Raw genomic sequence first — 23,364 nt, forward strand, 5'->3', positions numbered from 1 at the left:
GGTTCATTTCAGACTTTTCATAAAGGTTTGTTTGAGAAACTGTGTGTATCTGTGCTAATATTTCAAGTTTGAGTTAAAAAAAAAGATGCCAGCTGGTTCTAAACAGGAAGTCAAGGACAGAACTAACCTGCAGCACAGAGCGCCATTTGAAAAATGACTGTGACACCGGCTTGAAAAAGCCAAAGAACAATTTTTGCAGGTTAAAGGCTAAAAAACCCCCCCAAAACAATGTAATTGGTGCCACCATAATATATCTGTACACAGACAGTCCTTATATAACATGCATATACATGACACAGCAGGCATACATTTGAACAGTGATGTATAATCTGCATGCAGGAAGCCAATTATATTTATTCTGATAACAAGGCATCAGTATGTCAGCTGAAGCATTAGAGCCGCATTGCTTATATTTTCTCCAGTTATTCTGCTCCAAAGAAAAAGCAGAGATGCACATAAATTATACAGAAAATCCAAGGTTAATATAAACAGACACTGAAGGATAAATGCAGATTTATGTAAGAATGTTTAACTGTATTGTGTAAAATATAATGTGTTGTATAATGCATAACATATTGCTAGTTTTATTGTGATGCCTGATGAAATATTGGCTAATGAAAGATAACCTGATCTCGACGGTCTTCTGAATAATTTAAGAAGAATCTGCAAACAATACATATTCTTTCATACTAGTATCTCTTGTGCTAAAACTAAAGGCGTATAAACCTGTCACTACTTGAAATGCTAAACTAAACTAAAAGTATTAACTTAAGTAAAACTAAAAACATAAACTAAATAAAAATAATAATCATTTTAAGAAGCCCTAAAATAAGAACAGCAAAAAACCAATTACTAAAGCTTGATTTAAAATGAAAACTAATGTCATTGCTGCATTGAATAATCTTTTTGATATTATTCACTATACAAGGAACACAACATACAGACACAAGGAAGCTATACGGAACTAAAATGTTAAACTGCGACGGCTTTTAATGGCTCTATCTTATCTGGTTTGTGATTGACCCATCGAAATCCAATTTAATGCCATGAAGATTTCTCCACTCTATGGCTAATCAGAAATCAGAAAGCCCCTAGCTCTAGATGTTGACTGTGAGCTGAAATATTCATTAGCTGTCTTCCCCAGTCCAACGCTGAAGCCATGCTACAAAGACCCATGGCTTAGTAAGCCTGTTGTACTGATGCGCTGTGTAAAGCCAGGACTCTTATGGGGCTCAGGGTGAAGCCATGCTGTGTATTGTTACCATAGCCAGGAACAGACTGCTACTTTCCCTTCCAAGAGCTGTAATGGGATAAGATCCATTTTTCTGGCTGCCTTGAAGTTTCTAGCTCTCTCTCTCTCTCTCTCGTTCTCTTTTCCTGGTGGTTGATTACAATAGAATGCCATCTGATCAGCATTCATTCACAGGCTGAAAGAACTGATTGAAAAATGATCAGCCGTTTTATAACCCAGAAGTTAATGGACAGGATTACACAAGCGTGAAGGCTGCTCGTCAGACACAGGTTCAGATCTACAGCAGCGTAAAAGACTCGGGAAAGATGAGAAAGGGACTGAGGGAATAAAAGAAATAATGGATACGCGATAAATGATCTGACAGTTTTATAGAAGCGGGATGAATCCATATGCTCTTGGCAGAGTAATGTATAGTATATTATAAAGCATATATTCAACTTAAACTTCATATAATATTATACAGAATTCAATATAACTCAACTGGTCCTATCAACGCTATAGAATAATAAAAAAAACTAAGCTTAAATAAAATAGAACACTAAGCTAAAGGAAATACTTTAAAACAAGAACTTGAAATAAAAAAGTAAGTTCATGCTGAAGTACTAAAAGTAATATAAAAAGTCAAATTGTTTAAAAGACAACGCTCATTTTGAAAGAAAACGAATGAAGAAACGTCTGAACAAAATGTTGACAACAACTATTCCTTTAAAGTCTGGCAAAAAAACGTTTGTAAGCTGCAGGGTTAGATACGACAAAATCATCTGTGCTTTAATGACACACATTTCTCTCAAAGCTGATCAGCTGACGTGTAATTGAGTGACATGACGCTAAAGACTGAGATTAGAGATAGGAGAGTGTTCTTTGGGACACATTAAGATAAGTCCTTTATGTACCCTACAACACCTGGGACAACCCACACACACTCAAATACGCACAGGCTAAAATGTACATCCTCGACATTCAGAACACAAGACATCTATATCGCAATAAAAGTATATAAGAAACTGGTCAACATTCAGCCAGTATTAAACAGAAAACACAACTCATCCACCAACATTCAAAATATGACCTTAAATGTCAGTTTTGTTTAATTTACTGCCCTGTTTGTCATCAAAGCAACAGAAATAGATCATTTTCTGTTGACCTGACATCGTCTGTCTGTTCTCTCTCCCGGGGCAACTGCAGACGGAGATTCAGGGCTATTAGAGCAGCTGAGTTTGGATCAGCTTCCCTTGGCAACATATGTATTTGCCCTGGGAATTGCTGCGGGCCCAAGTAGGACCTCCACCGGAGCAAAATCCCAGCAGAGAATATCTCAAGACGCTCTTTTGATGGCAAGTATATTGTCTGTCTCTCTCCTCCATTTGAGGTCATGAGTTGTTTATACATAGCATTAAAATCCAACTCCTTTTACAATATAGACACAAACTCATCTTTTATTATGCTGATTGATATAGGTATGTATTGATCCACGGACATTGCTAAAACGTAATGTTCTATCATGTTGGAAATATGCCCTACACCAAATCCAACCCTAAACCTAACCTTTAGTGTTAACGAATAAAAAACTGATATAAAAACACATTTGTTGATGCAACCGTGACATTTTTAACTTCCTTTTACATAGCTTTGAACTGTTTAACCAAACAGTAGTTACACAGGATTAAAAATGTTTCTGTACTCCGTGACCAACTAAACAAACCAACCGTCTATGAAAGCCCATCGATATGAAGCAGCATATGTGTGATGCTAACGTTCAAAAGCATCAGTTTACAAATATTCCAGAATATTAATATTGTTTTAATTACATTTCATTAATTGAAACTGTAAATTTGTGCGAAAAGGACTAAAAGGTATCAGAGTTTATTGCTTCTAGTGTTCAATTGTTTTGGAAACTGCAGTGATATGTACTTGTTGGTACATATTTTGTGTCTCGCTAAAACGTGCACCAAAGTACGTCTATACCCTGAGAACAGATTAACAGATACCAATATAAATGATAAATTCAAAATTAGCAAATATAACAAAATAAAAAGATGACTGCCACAATGACAAGTACAATGTAAACGAAAACAAAAAGATTGCATTGTAAGCATCAACATTAAAAGAAGTCCACATGCTAAACTATTGACAACGTCAAACTTGGCACAAAAGTACTTAAACCTAAATGTGATTTAGCAACTCTCCAAATCTGGCACATAGTATTGTCAAACCCTTTTATGTCCCGCCTGTCTTAGTAGAAAGAAAGAAATCAGTGTGTGCACAAGTTTTGGAGCCTATAATCTTCTCCAGGCAGATTTTTTTCAGCAGGTTTTTACAGTGCACTTGACAGCTGTGAAATGTCTAGCATGCTTCAGAAAGAACTTCAGCCTGTGCATGCTTGGGGACAAAATGACAGCAGGAAAAGAGTGTCAGACGAAATGTCATGCTTTGTACTGCTCCAATCAACTGATGGAGTTGAGGCATCAAACTGTGAAAATGGACCTCAGATGTACCTGCACAAATCTTTTGGACAAGATTAATTATTTGTTTAAATATACACAATACCAGTCTCTCTTGAAACCTTCAACTGTCCACATAGAAATATTATGTAAAGCATAAAAAGCCAGTATATAAGCATCACAAACAAGCTGCAATCTTGGGAGCCTAATTGATTTAACTTATTCTACTAGTGTACATGTACTAATATCTCAAATTCATTTTTTAGTAGGCAGATCAATGTTTCTCACTGGTTAACTCTATAGCCTAAGCCTTCACAAACAGTATAAATAGCCAATAAAAATGTTGAACTATTCTCTATAAAAGAGTTCTAAAATCTAACAGAACTTTGGGTGACTTTTTAAAGAAATGTACACGTTTTAACCTTTCAAATAAAATCTATTATTTACAAGTGCTCTGTGTCCGTGGGAATCCTGCTAGGAAAAGCTACAAAAAATGTTATTGGTGTACTTTTTAAGTCCTTTTAATATTTGAGATCCTTTAGGATGTCTAGTTACGTGTTTATTTAACTGGCGTCTTAACATGCTCAATTTCCTGTGACACATTTTTCAATTTTTTTTACTTGTATCCCAACAGCTAAAACGGGAACCGAGTAGTCAAAGCCGTAGTTCGTTGTATTATGATAAAAGGTCACACTCTGATGTCTTATATGTATGCACTCTAGTATAGCACATCACAGATGAATCAGCTGTGACATTAATCTTCATGCTATTACTCCTGACATGACAGCTGTAGAAACATGTATGACTCACAAAATGTTGTCATTTCCAGGCAGTTTAACATTTTTGAGGTGTGTAAATATGTCATGACCTAATTTAACCTGTGAAGGCCCACAGGGTTCTGTAATTGGACCGCTGTCGTTCTGTAAACACCGAACACTTGATCTGCATTCTTTGAACTGTAGGTCAAGTGCAGCAATTACATATTTTCTGAATAGCAAGAATTACATAAACACAAATAACCAACTCAGTGTGACCAAGGTAAGAGGACAGATGGCTTATTTCAAAACCAGGTTACATTTCTAATCCTCTTCTTTTTGTCTACCATGTTCACTCTAATCTGTTCAATGGCTTAAGAAACGCTAAATGTTGTTATTTCTCACTAACAAATCCAGGCCTGACAGTGGAACTAAACCAAAGCTTTTTGAAAAGATACATGAGCAAAAAAAAAAAAAAAAAAGAGAGAGAGACTTCAATAAAGCTTTAATGCGACAGGTGGTAGGAAAAAGGGGAAAGTCCATTTTTAAGGGCAAAAGGTAAAGTTTTTTTTTTTTAAGAAAAACCTTTCAAAACTAAAATGGGAAATGGGATAAAAAAGATGGATGAGAAGCCAGCCTTCATTTCACATATGCTGGGCACTAATGTCATCCATCCATTAACCAGCGGTAAATATAATTCCATCTCCATCCTGTCACTGCTTCTGATGGAATGCTGTCATTCCCAGGCGGAAAATATGGAAAAGTTTTTTTAACAACTTACTGCATTAAGGAGTCCCCTGTGACATTCATCACAGTCTGACAACAGTGAGCCATTGGATTTAGTCAGAAGTAATTTCTTTTTCGGCCTAAGGGACACTGCAAAGCACCCGCTGCACTGCTTTTTAATAGAAATTCACAAATGTGATTATTTTTTGCCAGATTATTATTTTTTGCTGGGGAGAAGAAGTTTATTTTATAAACTCTTCTAAATGACACAAGGAAAAGGATTTTTTTTTCACAGTGTCCATTATTGTTGGATACCATTTATAGACCTATGGACTATGAATTATTATACTCAAGGACCTCTAGATTATTACATGTGTACAATGTAAATATTTATAGCTGATACTAAATGTGCATTTAAGCACATTTATAAACTAAAGCACAGTAAAAATGTTAAAGCAACACAAACTCCGCAAAGAAACGATATGCAATTATTATCAAATGTGGACAAACACAATATCACATACTTAATGTTGAAACATTTGGTGCATTACTGAATAATACCTTTTAGAAGGTTTTGAGGTAAGCAATTGATCTTTTTACTTGCTGGTCAAAAACGGCAGTAAAGAATTGTGTAATATTTCAAAGGATCTCTATTTTAAAAAAAAAACTCCACACCGAGATCTCACCATCATTCAGTCCATCTGCAATCACATGATAAAAACTGAGACAGACTAAATCCAGAATAACATCCTCAAAGACACTTGAAGAAACCTTCCTATAAAGCTACAGTTTATTTTAAGTTTTAGGTGCCTTACAGTTGGCATGTTTTCAGAAGCAATGTCATAAATACTGTAATTTTTTTTATCAATTAACTTCTATTAAATAAAATAAACAAACACTGGCTGTGACCACCCTTTGTGTAAAATAGCTATTGTTCTAGGTACACTTGTGCAGCTTTGTAGGAAGGCTTCGTCAAGTGTCACAGTTCTGCTGGATTTAGTGTATCTCAGTCTTTTCTGTTTCTTCATGTGATTGATGTGATGATGATGAGATCAGATCTCTGCATGGAGCTCTGGCTGTTGGCGGGAAAATCTCACTGGATTATTACAATTAATAGCAAAATGAATATTTGAAAGTGTAAACTGATATTTTCTACTGACAAACTGTAGCGTTTACAAATACAAAACTGTTTCATGGTACTTCACTAAGTGACACAATATCTTTGAACCAGACTTAAGAAAACTTTGAATCCCAAACGGAAGTAAGCAGCTTAAAAGGGGGATTTGTGTTGAAAAATCCATTTCCCTTTTGAATTCTTACTACTGAGTTGATGTCGTCCATGGACAAAATTGGCCTAGAACACATCAGGAGAGACAGAGAGGAAGTGGAATGGAAATAACAGCACTTCAGAAAACAAGACCTATTCCTGGATACACTTGAGAGGGTATTATTTTGGACTACTTAAATGCAATCTGTGCTCCTCCACAACAAACTGGCAAGGCCTGTGATGAGGATGGCGACAGTGACAATAACGAGAGATGATAATTAAAGCCACACATCTTCCCCCACCCCTCTGAGAAATGCGTTAAAAGAATATCGGGCAGGAAGCCTGACAGCCGCTGAGAGAATGAGCATGAAAACACAATCTGTCATACAGAGAGCTGATGAGGGGATGATAAAGGTACGTGTACCACGGTAAGATTCAGTCGTACCATGTTATTTCCTTAAGAAGTATCAGTGCAGGATGTTTTTTGAGTTTTGAAGTTCTAAGAGAGTGAAGCAGAGAAAAGGGTGAGCCGTTATATTATGTAATAGGAACCAACAAAATTAACAGATTTTAAAGTAGCTGTTCTGCTGTGCGTCTAAATCTACTTCAAAATCTTCTAAAGGTGCAAACAACTTATACAGTAATAATTAGGCTACTATCAGGTTATACTTCAAATAAAGCTTTCCTTTTCTTTTTTATGATTTTCATTTCTAATACTGTATACTATACAGTATATAGCGAAAAATAATGTATATGCATTACACAGTAAGTATAAATGTATACATATAGCAAAAAAATTTATTTTATTTTTTTGTTATTTAATTTAATAAAAAAAAATTGTATTTAATTTTTTTTAGCTTTTTAAAAATGAAATGAACGTTTAAAAAGAACACAAACAAAGAAATTAATGAAAAAATACTTTAAATAAGTTCAAATTGACTGAATAAAGGAGCACTACATAAAACTGAGGGCAGGAGTGAGCTTTTGCCTCAGTTCACTTAAACTGTAAAGCAATTCAATGTGACAAAAACCAACATCGTAGCATTTCAAAAAACTACAACACTCACTGGAAAAAAGGGCTTGTTACTGGCAAAGCTACAGTGATTGGAAAACAGCTGAGCTACTGTCTCACTAATCAAAATGTAGTTCGCTACATTAGCATCGCTACTTTTAGTAAGTTACTCCCCAACACTGTGTGGGTGCTGTTTGATTTGCTGTGTGAAGCTTCTAGGACGCATCTCAGAGCCAGAGCGCAGATCCCGGCCTCTGCTCGCAGTGCAATAAATGTTCCACATATGTTTAATTTTAGACAGGTTCTCCTCTCTACAGTAAAACATGCAAGAAAACATCTCTGTCTGTCATTGCGATTCATTTTTCCATGGTTTGTAGGAGGATATTTCCCATCTTCCTGCCTGCCCTTGTGTTGCCGTTAGGCTGAGGTCATGGAAAATACATCATTGAGTTTATGCAAGTGTTCAAAATAAGCATGGGGCAAAAAGAGGAGAACCTTACAGTAAAAGGACAGAGAAACGGAAGAAGGAGAGAGAGAGGGAGAGCAGATTAAAAGTATGAGGGGAACTTCTTGCATTCATTATTCTTGTTGAAAGCCAGTCTGACTTAGAATAATTGAATCATAACCTGTCAGGAAAATCGTTTTCATTCCCAAAAATTTTCTGTGCTGACCACAACATAGCTGAATGAATGCAGCCTGGTGACTGTTTACATTCTCTTTCATTTCTGAGTGAGAAATTCTGCAGAGATTTTCCACAGCTCTAGCTTTAAGCACTATATCTGTTATCTTAAACGTGGAGAGCAATTGTGAGAAAGTAATATACTGTGGCCTGGCTGCTATCCGTCTAATGTCAATTGCAAGGTTTATATGCTTAAAGTGAATATTTTTGTAATGAATGTCGTTGAAAACAAATAAATAAAAAAGAAGCTAAATCAAATTGCACTTTTTGCACTTATCCTGCATTATTTTTCCAATCTGTAAATTTAATAAAACTGAATGTGCTTAGATTGTTCTATTCAAATCATGTATTATTTATTTATTTATTTCTAACAAAGGAAATTCACCTCGATTTTTTTCTTAAGAAAATGCAAAATATTAAGATCTGTAAAAACATCAATTATAAGTATATCAATCTATGCCCTGCTAGATAATTTTAGATAAATATTTAGCAAAAAAAACTAATTTCGAGTGCTTTAGTGAGGCTTTGTAAACCGACACACAGTACTTTCTCTGCCCTTTCCTCTAAACAATCTCCATCACTCAGTGTGTACAGTTTTCATCATGAATGAATAAACTAAACTAAGCAGGCAGAAGTAATGCTAAGAGATTCAAGATTTTTTAAGAACAAACTAGCCTTCAAGGGACACCGAGGGTTATTCTGATGGTGACTGGCTCTCTGTGAGCCAACTGCTGATTCATGTCACCAAACCAAAAAAAAGCACATTTTCCATATTTAATAAAATTTTCATGACCTGCCTTAAGAGGAAGAACATTCGTGCCAATATGGTGTCTTAAAGAATTAATTTGTTAATGCCATGCATAACCATGTTATGTAAAGCTACATAACCTGACCTATGTACTTCGCCAGGAGCCACATACTCACCAGACTTCATTGTAAAGCGATCATCAAGTGGTTTCAGAAAAAGGCTGATCTCCTAATAAAAATTAGGAAAACACTCACACAACACAAATTCATGAGCATTCAGCAGGCACAGAAACCTCTGGAAATAATTTGAATTAGTCATACGATCATAAGATAATAACTGGCCAAGAGGGGCTACCTAATATGATTAATATTCCCAGCAGAGATGGTAGCAGTGATTTAATGGTGCACTGCTGCTGACTCTATCTTTGCCTTGTGTAACGAGTCACATGAAATCAACTGACAGCCTGTTTGTCTGGGCAGCTCTGAGCTGGCAGAGGACTGTGGCGACAGAAGGGCCTCTCCTCCTCAACTAGGGGGAAAAACACGCTCCAAAAACATAACGATAAACCCGGGAGCATCTTTCCTTCTCCTGCAGAATCAGGACACAGTTCTTGACCAATAAAAAGAGAGAAACCAAGTCTCAAAAAAAGATTTCTGCCGCTTGTTAATTTAGTGAACTAAAATGAGCTAATGCAACGCAATTGCACATGACATGTAATCAATTTGAATTTGTAAACCGAGTGTTTATCTAATCCATTCTCACTGAGACAACATGAATATTTTTTGACCAACTGAACATACAGAGCACAAATTCCGAATAACGGTTATCATGTCACATAAATTTTTTTCCCAAGTTAATTGAACATTGTTAAAAAAAAAACAAAAAAACCTCCCTTCATCCTTAACTCATCAGCTAAACAAGTCTTTGTTTCAGAGTGCTCGTGCAGAGATACACTGCCCAAGGTTTACTGTTAGTGTCACATGACCACTGAACGAGTCATCTAATCAGCCATGGGCAGAGGCAAGAACTCTGGCACGTGGACACAGTGTGTCCTTATAACAAAGGTCAGGTCTTACTGAAGACCCTAACTAAGCACTGGCTGTTAGATTAATTAGACTAAAGGTGCTGTAAGTGTCTTTATGAAAGGCCACACTTGAAATATTCCTACTACCTGACAGATATCAAAGTAATAGTCCTGATTGCGATATCATACATGTCTTTGAACCAACTCAAAGGAAAGGAAATAAACGAAATAAAATAGACCAATTAAACCCTTTTTTTAACCAATAAAAAAAAGCAAGAAATTAAAACAGGATTTCTCAGCGAACAAGGCTAAATATTATTCAAATTAGTCCCTACTATATGGAATTTTCCAGCTACTGCTGATGGAAATTCTCACCCCTCTAGGGACTTTGTCCCCTCCATGTACAGTGTTTATGTGAGGTCCAGTCTTACTTAAGCCAATATAAACATGCCTTACATACTATTTCTGTGTTCTTTGTCTGTTTCCCCCTTCTTTTTCCCATGTCTAAATTTCATTCTTTCTCTTTGGGTTCATTCTTGTTATTCTGTGTGTTGAGTAAAATGTTCAAGAATCCTCACTGTGCAAATAAATGAGGACTGCAGCAAGATTGAGATTTAAAAGTTGCTCATTAAAAACATTATATTCATTAATCAGCATGACAAAAGTCTAGGAAGACACAGGCGGCTTGCCCGTGTCTTTGACAGCCCCCCATCAGGACGAAACACTCAATGCTAATACCTCAATAACGGTTGATTCAATCTAAATAATGAGTAAAGGACACTGATTTGAAGTAGCGCCATATAAAAACATCCACCACCAACAGTTGTCTCCAAATAGGATCCGGGTCCAGAGACGAGACCTGTCCATATATGGAGCTTCATCTGTAGGCATAGCCAGATCAGCATGGTGTAGGTTGCTTACTTCAAAGCAATGCGTTTACCTCTGTTTACATCTGTGCATGTCTTCCCATTAATCAACTTAAAATAAGCACAAGCAAGAGAGCTTTTCCATTTCAAGATCTTGGAGCAAATTCAGAGCTGTTTATCTACAACTGTGTAAATCTGTTATCATTATATCCTCTCTGTCATGGAAAATATCTGGGGTTCAGGCCACCTTGTCAAGTATGTGATCATACCAATAAATGATCTGAGGCGTAGTGCCAGAAGAGGAGATGGGTGAGGAGAGCCTGTTCCCTGCCAGAAGTCGTAGTACTGGAGCTGGAGCTCAAGCTCAAGCCGAGCATTGCAACGGTTATGGAAATGTAATTAGTCTTCCAAATGAGCAGTTCTGGAAGTCTGAGACATGTCTTTACACAGATTACGCAGATCTGACTTGTGGAAAGCTTCTACTTAGCTCATTCACTCCAAACCAGATGCTTTTTCATTCATTTCAGATTCAAGGACCACATTTACCAAAGCCTTTATTGAGTGTCAAAGGTCTGTTATTTTGAACTTAATCACCTCTAGCAATAAAGGTATCTCTTACTATATTTTGATCCAGATAAGTAGTTTTGCAAGCCACTTAAAATCTGAGGTGGAAATGCATGCTACTGCAATGACGTATTGATGATATAATGATATAAAGTAAATGTGACCATATCACAATTGATTGACAATTCACAATTTTTCACATGGGTGCAAATATGTCTGGTAAAAGCCAAGAGTTAAGGATACTGGGAAATCTAAGAGGGCAAGATTCTGTAATAAACTGTGAAAAGTGGAAACATAAGAGTGAGCAAAGCTAGTGGGGAAATTAAAGAGTGAAAAGAAAGCAAGAGAAAGTCAAAAAAAACAACTGCTAGCAAACAGATGCATCAATGGGGTAAAACACATTATATGGGAAATAAAGACAAAGATTGAAGAGATAAAATCAACAGGCCGACTTGGAGACTATGATGAAAGTATCATTTTTCATTATACAGTTAGTAGAGCTCAACAGTATAGATTTTTTGTCTGCATGACTGGTCAGGTCAGTGGTTCAGATTTCTACTTGCATCAACCACATTTTTGACACACACACACACACACACACACACACACACACACACACACACACACATATATATATATATATATATATATATATATATATATATATATATATATATATATATATATATATATATATATATATATATATATATATATATTCTAATTCTTTAGAATTTATTTAATATTATTAAGGATAACATTAAACATTATTAATATCATTATTTATATTTTAACATTTACAGTAGAGTTATAAATAAACTCCAAGGCAACAAAAAATTATCATCAGCGTAGGGGAGGATTAAAAATCTGATGAGCAGAATTTACATCCATACTTCACAGAAATCAAACTGTTTAAGTTCACATGCAATAATTTATACCATTTATACCATTAAAAATGTAAGATATAATTCTGCTCTAATATGACAAGTAAACGGCCCAAAACTCTCACATCTGCACCATCCTTATTACTGAAGCAGGGTTTTCTACTTTACAAGATAATGCTGATGCCCCTTTGAATTGTAAATTAAGAGTCTGCCCTTTCTTATACAGTTTGCCATTTTCATCACAATGCAACCCATTCTGACTGAATAGTTAAAAGAAAAATTAAAATACACTTACGAAATCTCATCATTCTGGAACTCCAAGACTCCATGGGTGTCTTCAAAGTCCTCTCCTCCACCTTTTGCTGTGCCTTCAATGGTTTTATAAGGGATTACCACTACTCCACGGGCTCCAGAGGTACGTGCCACCTTCACCTCCATCATGCCAATGCTTTCACTGACATGAACCACTGGTTCCTCAAATGTGAAGATGCCAGCATGGTCATCATCAAAGATGGTCACGACAGCTGTTGAAGGAAGACCAAGGCTAGCTAGTGTGTCCACATGATTGGCACCTGGGTTCCCATTGTCAGTTCCTTCAGAAATGACCTTGACGTTGCTAATATGAACCAGGAAGTGCTCATCTTCTTCAAAAATGTCATCGTCAATGATGTCCACTCTTATCTCCTTTTCGGTCTCACCTGGTTTGAAGACTATAACACCCTCGGTGAACTGGTAATCAGAACCTGCATTGGCAGTGCCGTCCTCAGTGCGGTACTCCACCGACACGGTGCTAGTTAAGTCACCGCCGCGCCGTACCACATTCAAAGCCACAGTTCCGCAGTTCTCGAGACACTGATATGTGCCAGGATCAAAGAAGATCTTGGAAGAAATATCATTATCGGAGACTTCTGATCGAAGTTCATGGTTGCCTAGTGCTTTTCTGGCTTGGTCTGCAGCATGCTTTTTTAGTATGTTACCCGCACCAGTCATAAGTCTAGTGGCCTGGCAGCGATAGAATGCACGACTCTTCTGTTGCTGGCTGAGGACGTGGTAGTTGGCAAGCTCAATCAGCTGCTCCATCTCTTTCTCTGGATGTTTCTGTTTTAGTTCCTTTAAAATCCTGGCCATTTCTCTTCTGGCCTCATCCTCATCCATATCTTTATCTTCAGTATCCACCGTGCCATCTAAGAATTCCTCGTTGTGAGAGTTCAGCATCCCGCCGGCCATTTCGATATCTGCCTTTGACTGGTGCTCCGGCTCACCTTCAGTCTCGATGATCATTCCTCTTTGTTTTCCGACTCTGTAACGTTTATACACGTACTTGTAGAATAAAAGTCTGCGGTCTGCGACCCAAGCAAATAGCACACAAATCGGAAAGAAGAAAAGAGTAAGAAGTCCTTCCCAGACTTCCACGATACCTGGGGAAATCACAGCCAAGATCAGATAAAGCCACGTATATGCAAATATACTCCAAGTGGCGGTGACGAAGAACACCCGCAGGTGCTTGACCTTCCGATGCTCTCCTTCTGGTATCACAGAGACACAGAGACCGATGATGACAAACATATTAAAGGCTGCACTTCCAACAATGGTGTTGGGACCCAGCTCGCCTGCGTCAAAGTTGTGCCCACACACTTCAACCACAGAGAGCAGAATCTCTGGAGCTGAGGAACCCAGAGCCATGAGAGTAAGATTCGAGACAGTTTCATTCCAAACACGAACAGTAGTGGTTGTGGTTTCCCCATTAGGTTTCTTGATGGTGATCTCTTTCTCCTGGGATGTGATGACCTCAATGGAAGCCATAAAGCGGTCTGCAATGATGGATACCCCTAGGAACATGTAGAACATACCGACAAAGTACACAGTGGCTCTGGCCAGCTTATCCCCAAAGGAAGGGTTCTCCGGCGTCCAAATTGGCAAGATCACTCCCTCTTTGCACTCAAAACTACCACCACATGTCTCGTGTGAAGTGTTTTTGTTAGGAGAAGCATCTACATCTAAGCTTGATTTGGAGCTGCCTGCAGTGGCTGGCATGAGCTCGTAGGAGAAAACTAACAGGAAGATGCTGAGTTTTAGCGCGAGAGAAAAATAGGATGAAGTCCCAGATTGGCCCATGTTCCCAGTGAGGTATTTTTTTCCTGTTCTCCGGTACCCTGTGAGGAAAGAAAAAGTGAGAGGAATTTTTATGAATGATACAACATTAAGACGGTTGATCGGAAATTATGTAACAGTTGCTTAAATTTGATTGGTGAAGCTATTTTCTGAAAGAGCTAATATTTACAGCTTACAGTTACAGCACTGGGAAGTTGTAACATTTGTATACAAGCTCGTCTGTGTTCACGACATTCCGGACTTGAGTATGTGAACGGTGCTGAGTGTAAGCAGAGTTTGCCTGGAGCGAGGATTGTTTTTTTGAAAGTCAGAGCATCAGTGTTTTACCTCACTCCACAGTCACTCAGAATGGGGAAAACACAGTGAGGAAATGGAAAACCTGGAGTGGAGTTAGCCAAGAGTGACTGCAGAAAGTCCTGAGTGGGGGAGGTCCACTCATATGCACTTTTCCAGTCCGTTTTTTTAAACTGCGAGCTGCTTGGTGATGCCAAGCTTGATCTAACTGTTTTCTTTGCTGGAGAAGAAACATACAAACCAATCTGTAAATTTTAGTACTCAATATGCTATACAAAACCTATAAGCCAATACCACATTTACAATTTATATTAATGCAGCCCTGATTACCTGAAGTATGAAGTACTATCGCTTGTGTTTTGTTGGTTAATAACAATGTAAGATGTAGAGTAGTGTCTATTAATTAATTGTAAAGTCAATAAGCTGGCTAAGATACTTAGATGAGCGACCATATCTTTATGATGGATGCTTTTGCAAGCAGATGTGATGTAACTCCCCACAAGCTTCAGCCAGACACACATTCACTTACTCAACAGCTGTTTGGCATCAAACAGAAACCTAATAATAAAAAAATACATTTAAAAGCATTTTATTATATGCAAATTAAAGTATATAGCATAAGAAGAAACCAGCCTAAGATGATGTGTTGGTTTTAGTAGGTCACTCAGCTTGGTCGAGATGGTGTGTTAACTTAAACTATGCACTTTTCAGATGGTCAGACTGGGAGACCAGTTTGCTGATCACCTAAACCAGTTAGCTCCACCTTGTCTGACCATCTTAAACCAAAACAGCATTTTATTTATTATTACATAAATGAACAATAGATTGGCACAGACAAATAAGTGTTTCTGAATAGAAACGATGAGAAGATTTGATGAACTTAGACATTTGCATCTATAGATAATTATTCTCCGTGCTAGACTAAATGAAAAACAAAACGCATTGGTATGCATTTAAACTCTTTCTCCCTTAATAGGCTACTACAATATGGCACAAAAGCACATCATCTACTTAAGATCTATCTGCAGATAGCATGAAACATAAGCCAAGTACATAAATTTACCTTTTAAAGAGAAATGCCGCGTTGATGTGAAAGCCCCAACATGTAGATAAAGCTGCGGTAGTGACGCTCGGAGATTCCAGCAAAAACAACCTCAGTCAAGCTGACCGTTTACCGGCAGCACTCGTTTGCAAAGTACCGCGACCGTTCACTCTCATCCTCCAGGAGCTGAACCGTTCCAGTAACGAGAGCTGTGCGCGAGACACGCGATTCATTCAGAGCTGCGCTGACGGAGCGTGCGGCGGAGAGTTGTAGGCTACTTTTCCTAAGTGCTGCAAGCATATTTTCCGCTTTCCGTACGGATTCGCATGTCTGACCGGAGGAGGAGAGGCTGTGCTCGGACAGTGCGGTGGCTTCGTGCCAGACCCTCAACAGCTGATAGCACTGACACTGAGAGCACACAACCCAACTCAGTCAATTGAAAACATTTGTCCACCTTCATAGGCTGAAGGCAAAATTACAGATTAACAATAACTCCGAATAATTACACTCAACATTAAATAAATAACCTACATTTTTTTCAAAAGCCAATTAAATTATAACTATAAGCCTAAAAAAGTTTACAGTTTCACATCTTCTCAAAATCTGTGAAAGTGACTAGCAGCCAATAGGTCCTACCAATGCGTTGCTAAGGTGTTCTGGTTGGTTGTTAGGAGGTTGCTAAGGCGTTTTGGGTACTCATAAAGGACTGTTAAGGTGTGTTGGCGAATATTTGCACGCGCAAAGTCTCACACAAGCCTTCTGTAATCAATCCCACCCAAGGTTTTCCATTTCTCGAGCATGGCTCCAAATGAGGAGGTTTCACTTTCGGATAAAGCCATAACTCTCCACTTCTAATCGCTAGAGAAAACACTGATGTTCCAAAAGCCGTTTCGCGCCGCAAGGAAATCCTCCGGAACTCTGGTTCCGGTCACGCGAGAAAACGCCGATGCTTCGACTTTCAAAATAAAACTTCCTTGCGCGAAGCAGTCGACTCCGCTTTGAGTTCAGCGGACACAGTAAAGAAATAAAACAAACGTAAAACTTTAGTAGGCCCACTTATCGAGCCAACCGTCCACCATATTGGCTGTAAGTACGCGCATTTTAAATGGGATATGTATTTCAGGCAACATTTCTCATTGTCATAAAATAGATATATCTACAGTTGTAATAAAAACTCATGAAAGCCACAACCAAAATTAAAATAAATATGTAAAAACAACATTTCTCATTGCCATAGTGTATCTTTATGTACTAAAATGAATATAACTAAAACTGTAATGCAAAAAAAAGGCTATACAACCAAAGTTAAAACAAAAATGTAAAATATAAAAAAACGTTATTCTTCTATATACTCAAATTAAATGACCACGATATGATCATTGGGTGCATTGCTGCATATTCATCATGGATTCTTGATGGATTTTCAGTGCTGTAATATTTATTTAGAGCATGTATGGGCTGTTGTTAATTTACCTCTACAGGGCTGTGCCATTCAGCTCTCTGTCTGTGTCTGTGGCATAGAACTGCAACTGCAGAAAAGACACTTTTGTGTCCTATCTTGAGTCATTGTTATGGCATGCCAGGTCGCATTTGCCAGTGACGTGATCTCTGTCGTGATGTGTCTCCCTGCGTTAGACCAATATAACCTGAAGGGGCTCCATTAATTTGAATCATGTTTCTTATTGTGTCTCGCCGATGGCTCGCTAGACGGATACAACGCAGGCGCAAATCAGTGGAAATGCAAATTTATGCACAGTATGTACAGAGTTATGTACAGTATAGGGGCCGTCTTGCATACTCATACAAAATCTGTGTGTAATTGGTTTTGTGGCTTGGCTTATGATTAAATAACGGCTAAATGCACACGTGCAACAGACTAGAAGCAAAGAGAACGCGTACCGGTTGGACTAATACACAGTGACTGCTGGAAATTTGACTTCTGTGACCTCTATGCATGTGTCATATGAATCAATTTTATATTAAAGCTACCTAAACAGGACATTTCGTTGCATGTTGAGACATCGTTAAAACGATTACTCCGGATTTCACTCTGTTATGCAGCCTTAATTTCGAGATGCGTGCCTATGCAGAAGCCAAACGCAGCTTGCTGTTGCTTGCTGTCGAGGGCAACTTTTACCTCACATAGCTCCACAGCTGTGCTGAGAGACACGGAGGGGAGGCCCTGAGACGGAGTGAGCTCACTCTTGTATTATTCCCTCCGTAAGATGATTATTTGTGCTTGCAGTTCCACAGACATGCTTGCCTCTCACGCTCGACCTGGCTAACAAAATCCCTCCACCGTAAAACAAATAAACAAACAAACAAAAGCATGTTGTCACTTGCTCATGGGCAGTCGGTCGATGTATGCAGTCATGTCACGGAACAGCTAGACTGTTTCCGAACTCTCTCACCTCGCTGACATGAAGTCATAACCGGCGCGCATGAGCTGTGGCGATTTTCAAGGCTGAAAGATTTGCATCTGGGTATGTTTTGTTGGAAGTGTTTTGAATCTGTACATCAGCTGGGATGATACTGCATCACGTTGTTTAGCTTTCTCACTAATTTCTCATTCGTTTGCATCGGCTAAGCAAATAAATAGCATCATATACCGTTTCCTGTAATGTTAAATGTAACTCACAGGCCCTTAAAGCATAGTCAGCATAAGTTCAAATCACACCATGAAAAATTGCCACTGTAATAATAATTAATAATAACAATTACTTACAAGCAGGGTCTTTTATTTTATTTATTTATTTCTTTTTGGCAAAAATGGTGCTAGTAGCAAGTAAACTGAGAAAATGTATCAGCCATGAAAACATTTGTTTTGAAGTATATATTTCAGTTCAATATTTCCTTAGGTTCAATAAGATAAAATATAAGAAAGATTTTTTTAAGCATGTCCATATATATTAAAATTATTATTGCCCTTAAAGTTTTTATTATAGATTCGCTAAGTAAAAATTGGTAAAAAAAAAAAAACAAACAAAAAAAAAAACAACCCCAAAATAAAACAAAAAGATTTTTTTTGTTAAAACTACACCATCTCTTGAAGACACAGCGTGATCTTATTCCTCTTTGCTTTGGAAGATTAATGCGAGGACAGTGTCCCTACATGCAGTTCTGAATAAAGAAACCTCACTGTAGACATTACTCAAACCTCTGACAGTAAATTTTCCAGTAAACTAAAACTCATTAAAAGACATATGGTTTACATCAGATAATCATTTTATAATTCGAGTCAAACCATGCGTTATATTGCAGTTCCAAATTAATTTGTGGACCAGTAAAGTAACATTTTATCTTGTATGCCAATGCCAGTTCTTACTCTCATTTAGCACTTGGCAAGTGTTAAATTGGACAGTCTACAAGTACCGTAATAGGCAAAAATTATGTGCTATGATTAATTTTTTCAAAATGTTTCCATCATTCAAAAAACAACAACAACCCCCTACCTTTTTGTTATTAAATTAGATGTTTTCTTAATAACTTAATTTAAAACATTCCACACGGCAACGATCAAAACAAATCATGATCCCGCCGCAACTGATGCCAAAACAGAAAAGCTTCTTCATTAATGAAAATGATGTCACTTTTAACAGTCATTAAACCATCCAAGTGTTTCATCCAATAAAATAATGGCTTTTAATGGAACTTTGGAACCTACCTAGAGATCCCTGAAGCAGCCAATCCTATTGACTCCCCTCCGTATTCCCTGTGGTGCTGTGAGAGACTGTCTAGGGAAAGGAGCGGTGGCCGATAACCTGTCTAAATTTAACAGAAACAGGCATTGTTTCTGGCCTGGTGGGCCCAGTGAGTGCCTCTAAACATGGACAGCATAGTTGGGTTGTTGCTTATCGTTCTCTTCTCCCTCAGCCATTTCCATACAAGGCTGTGCTCGGAGCCTGTCACTTGCTACCCTGCCGGTGAAGCTCTCCTATCTGCCAGCTTCTTGTCATTAACAGACACGTGCAAGATAAAGGGGCTTCGCTGGCAGGTAGCTTTCTTCTCCCCTGTGCGCGCGGTCATACTGTATGTGTCTGTAAGCTGGTGTGAGTGTGTTTGCGACGAAGGCAGGAATGTGCCGTGGATGTAAAAAGCACTCCTGGTGATTTTTAACCGTTCCCAGGACCCCGGTAAGAGGACGTGACATCTTCTGGTCTTGTGAGACATCCTGTAAGGTTTAGAGAAGTTGCCTTACATGTGATTAGAATGAGACCAGATGAAGAAAAAAGATTAAAAAAGATTAAAAAAGATTCTGGAAACTTTGGCATCTATGGAAGAACCTATAATACATCAACGGGACATTTCCATTGAGCACAAGGTGTACATATATACACATCCCACCTCTAAATCAGTGTTTACATTCAACACGCTATTCATATAGTTTAGTTGCATGAGGTCAAAGTGATATAACACTTTTTGCCGCTTTAGACATGTTGCATTTTGACATCTGTCTAACTGGGCTCTATGAGAAGGGCAAATAAAAGCACATGGATTCGCAAGCCCATGAATCATGACCGTGTTTGGCTAAAATGCAACATCCTATAAACATCAAAGTAGCAATGGCTACATTTCAGTATGTGACAAATGTACAGAAATAGCATCATCTATTTGACATCATCTATTCTCTGCTTGTGAATTTGTTAAGGGCTTTTGGCAGCATCTTCAATGCTAGTCCTGCCCTTTATCACAAACAAGTGTTAAAATGCACTTAGGCAAGTACTTTGTTGCTAATTTTATCACATAATCAGTATATAGATGGAACGTATTGTGAATCTGGGATCCAGCAAAAGAGTAATTCCCAAATAATGTTGATATCCCAACACAATTAAAAGTGATACATTTATGTTCATTTTGATGTCATTACTTCACATGTGGACTTTTATGTTACAAATTAAGCTGTAATGGTTAAAAACAACACATTTTCATGAATCAAACTAATTACAGCATAAATTTTTCAAATGTTAATGAATTAATATAATACCAATGACAATGAAAATGATGGAAAGTTTGATCTTGGAAGAACTTTTGTGTTCACCACATTGTAAATACTTAAAAAATTTGTAGATTCAATAACACCAATAATTATATATATATATATATATATATATATATATATATATATATATATATATATATATATATATATATATATATATATATGTACATACATTTTTTTACAGTCAAAAGCCAAAAATTATTTTGATATTTGATCTATATAAAGATGAATATTGACCAGTCGAAGTGTATTTCTTCACTATGAGCTCTTGTCAAATTTTATTACCATTTTCTAAAGTGAATAGATTAAAAATAGTGAATAAACTGTTAAAATGTGAGAAATGTTGAATATGTCTGAATAAATGCTGGTATATTAATTGTTTAACATATTTATATTAATAATTTTGTTAATAATATTTTTTATATATTTAATTTTGCTAAATTGTAAAACTTATAATGCTTAGTGCTTAACAAACTAAATAAATAGTAAATACCTGTAAAATAAAAGTCAACAGGGTTTCAGGCACTTGCCAAAAAGATATATTTCAAACTATTTCATATCATTGTAAAATACACTTTTATATGGAGATTCTTTTTCATGACCGAAAAGTCAAGAAACATATTTTAATAATGACCACAGAAGATGCCTTATTCCTGCCAACCCAGACTGTGTGTTTAATGAAAAGCATTACAAATGAACCTCATGTGACGATGATAAGGTTGAAGTTATCAAAGCTCGTATTACGTATTACAAACAAAGAGACGACTTGGAAGTGTAGTCTTTCCTATCATATCACCTCGATCATCTTTCCGTAATGATGATGCCACGTATGTGCTGCCAGCATATGGCACATTCCCACGTCGTTGGTGCTTTTCTGTTTGACCAGTCAAGATTTATCCACAGATCTAGTCATCTGAGATATATGACTGTTTTCCAGAAAGGTTGCCCAGTCAAAGGTCCATTTCAAACAGCCTAAAGACACCCAGTGTTGATTCACGACGCCTAGTTCCGCAATGCCGTACCCTACGTAGTCTCATGTCTGAGAACATTTGAAGTGACTAACTTGCGAAGTGTCGAGAGACCACAGACCTTAATCTGAGATTAACTCTGCTGTCAGTGCCCTTAAAAATTGCGATTTTAAGAACTTCTTCATATTTGCTGAAAACAGCCGTTCTGAATCATCCTCTTATGAGTCATTAAATAACTCTGAAGTTAAGTTAAATTAAGTATTACCATCCTTCCTCTGTGGCTGACGCGGTCATCGCCAGCATAGGGCGGCAATATGCATAAAGCACGCGGCTGTCACAAACATGCGCATCCGAAACATCCGAATGCTTTTCATTCCAGTTGAAGTGTCCTATGTTGTTTTTGTTACATAAGCGAACTTTCATCGTGAAACTCATAGTGACGCTTGGATGAGGAAAAATGCAAGCGCGGTATATGAAATTTTGTTGCATATGAGACGCATCTCATGATAATTGGTATGGAGCTTTGATCTAATTTTGACAAATATGGTATGGTAACAATCTGGAATGTTTTTTCTTTTGTGTTTCTGCTCTCTTCCCACCTGTGGAGGGGCCTGGATCTTCAAAAAGATGTAGAAGAAGAAAAAGGTTGATAGCTTAAAACAGGAAAATATAATTTAATATTTCTAAAAAGCTCCTCTAATGTTAGAAAATAGGTCACTTAAAGGAAAATCACTTTTATGTCACTCTTTCTTCACACAAGATGATGGCAGGAGATTTCAGTACTTCACTGGTGGATGAAAATGACAGAAACCGCAGCGGTACATTTGGTTTATGGAAGATTAATATTTTGAGACGGACTCTTAGGGGCAGAAAGAGTTTCTGTGACTGAGAGGATTTGTATGAAGACAACCAGAGTGGAGTTAATTCATAAATACATTTCATAAAGTAGAATATTTGCATAATTTAGTCTAAAATAGTTCTGTTGGAAATGTTACAGTTTTACTATTTGAAAGAATGGCTTTATATATGTATTTTTAAAAAAAATATCAATGCTTCATTTCCAGCCTTCAGTCTCACATGATCCTTTAGAAATCATTCTAATATGCTGATTTGCTGTAACATTTTCAGACAAAATGCAAAAAATAAAATAATAATAATACATTTAAATAAACCCCACAAATATATTAAGCTACCAATATCACCAATGTCTCAACACTGATAACAATAAGCAATGTTTCTTGAGCAGCAAATCATATTATAATTATTTCTGAAGGATCACGTGACACTGAAGACTGGAGTGTTTTAGCTTTTCCGTCACAGGTATATTAATGCTGATCAAATAATGCAGCGTTTGTGAGCACTCAAGTGTACAGTTTTGCAATTAAATAAAAAAAAAGCCTGCACTGCCACTGTAGATTATTATGTTTTGATAATAAAACAGGAATGATTCTTGTAGAAATAGAAGGGCCCCCTTAGGCCGGAAAACATATGCGTTTCTTGTAGTAATACTAAGCTGAGTCAGAGGCAATTTTTTACCTCTTGATTTCCGTTGTCTGAATACACTTCAACCTAAGAGAACCGCTGAAAAGAGCCTTTAGCCAACAGCAGTGAATGTGAATTTTGATATCGAGCATACCTGCATAAAATACTTAAATAAAAAATCAAGACTACATTTTTTTACTAAAGCATTGCTGTTCTGTTCAGCGTAATGAACAGCATTCTTCAGATTAA

At 37.2% G+C, this 23,364-nt stretch overlaps 1 protein-coding gene across 8 annotated transcripts in view; it reads right to left on the reverse strand.

Moving 5' to 3' along the window:
- slc8a1a (solute carrier family 8 member 1a) overlaps nt 1-19,464 on the reverse strand; it is a 35,011-nt gene extending 15,547 nt beyond the window's left edge. For 5 of the 8 annotated variants that reach the window (XM_043252440.1, XM_043252439.1, XM_043252441.1 and 2 more), the window contains exons 1-2: nt 19,331-19,464; nt 12,514-14,371 (exon numbers count right to left, since the gene is read on the reverse strand). In XM_043252440.1, coding sequence (XP_043108375.1) covers nt 12,514-14,333 — 1,820 coding nt within the window. In that variant the 5' untranslated portion in view covers nt 14,334-14,371; nt 19,331-19,464. Of the gene's footprint in view, nt 1-12,513; nt 14,372-14,506; nt 14,603-15,687; nt 16,075-19,330 lie in introns of those variants that run through there. The other 3 variants (XM_043252436.1, XM_043252437.1, XM_043252442.1) reach the window with 3 other exon arrangements.
- Between the last annotated feature and the right edge of the window lie 3,900 nt (nt 19,465-23,364).

Source organism: Puntigrus tetrazona, chromosome 11 (genome assembly GCF_018831695.1).
Source record: "Puntigrus tetrazona isolate hp1 chromosome 11, ASM1883169v1, whole genome shotgun sequence".
NCBI classification, from domain to species: domain Eukaryota; kingdom Metazoa; phylum Chordata; class Actinopteri; order Cypriniformes; family Cyprinidae; genus Puntigrus; species Puntigrus tetrazona.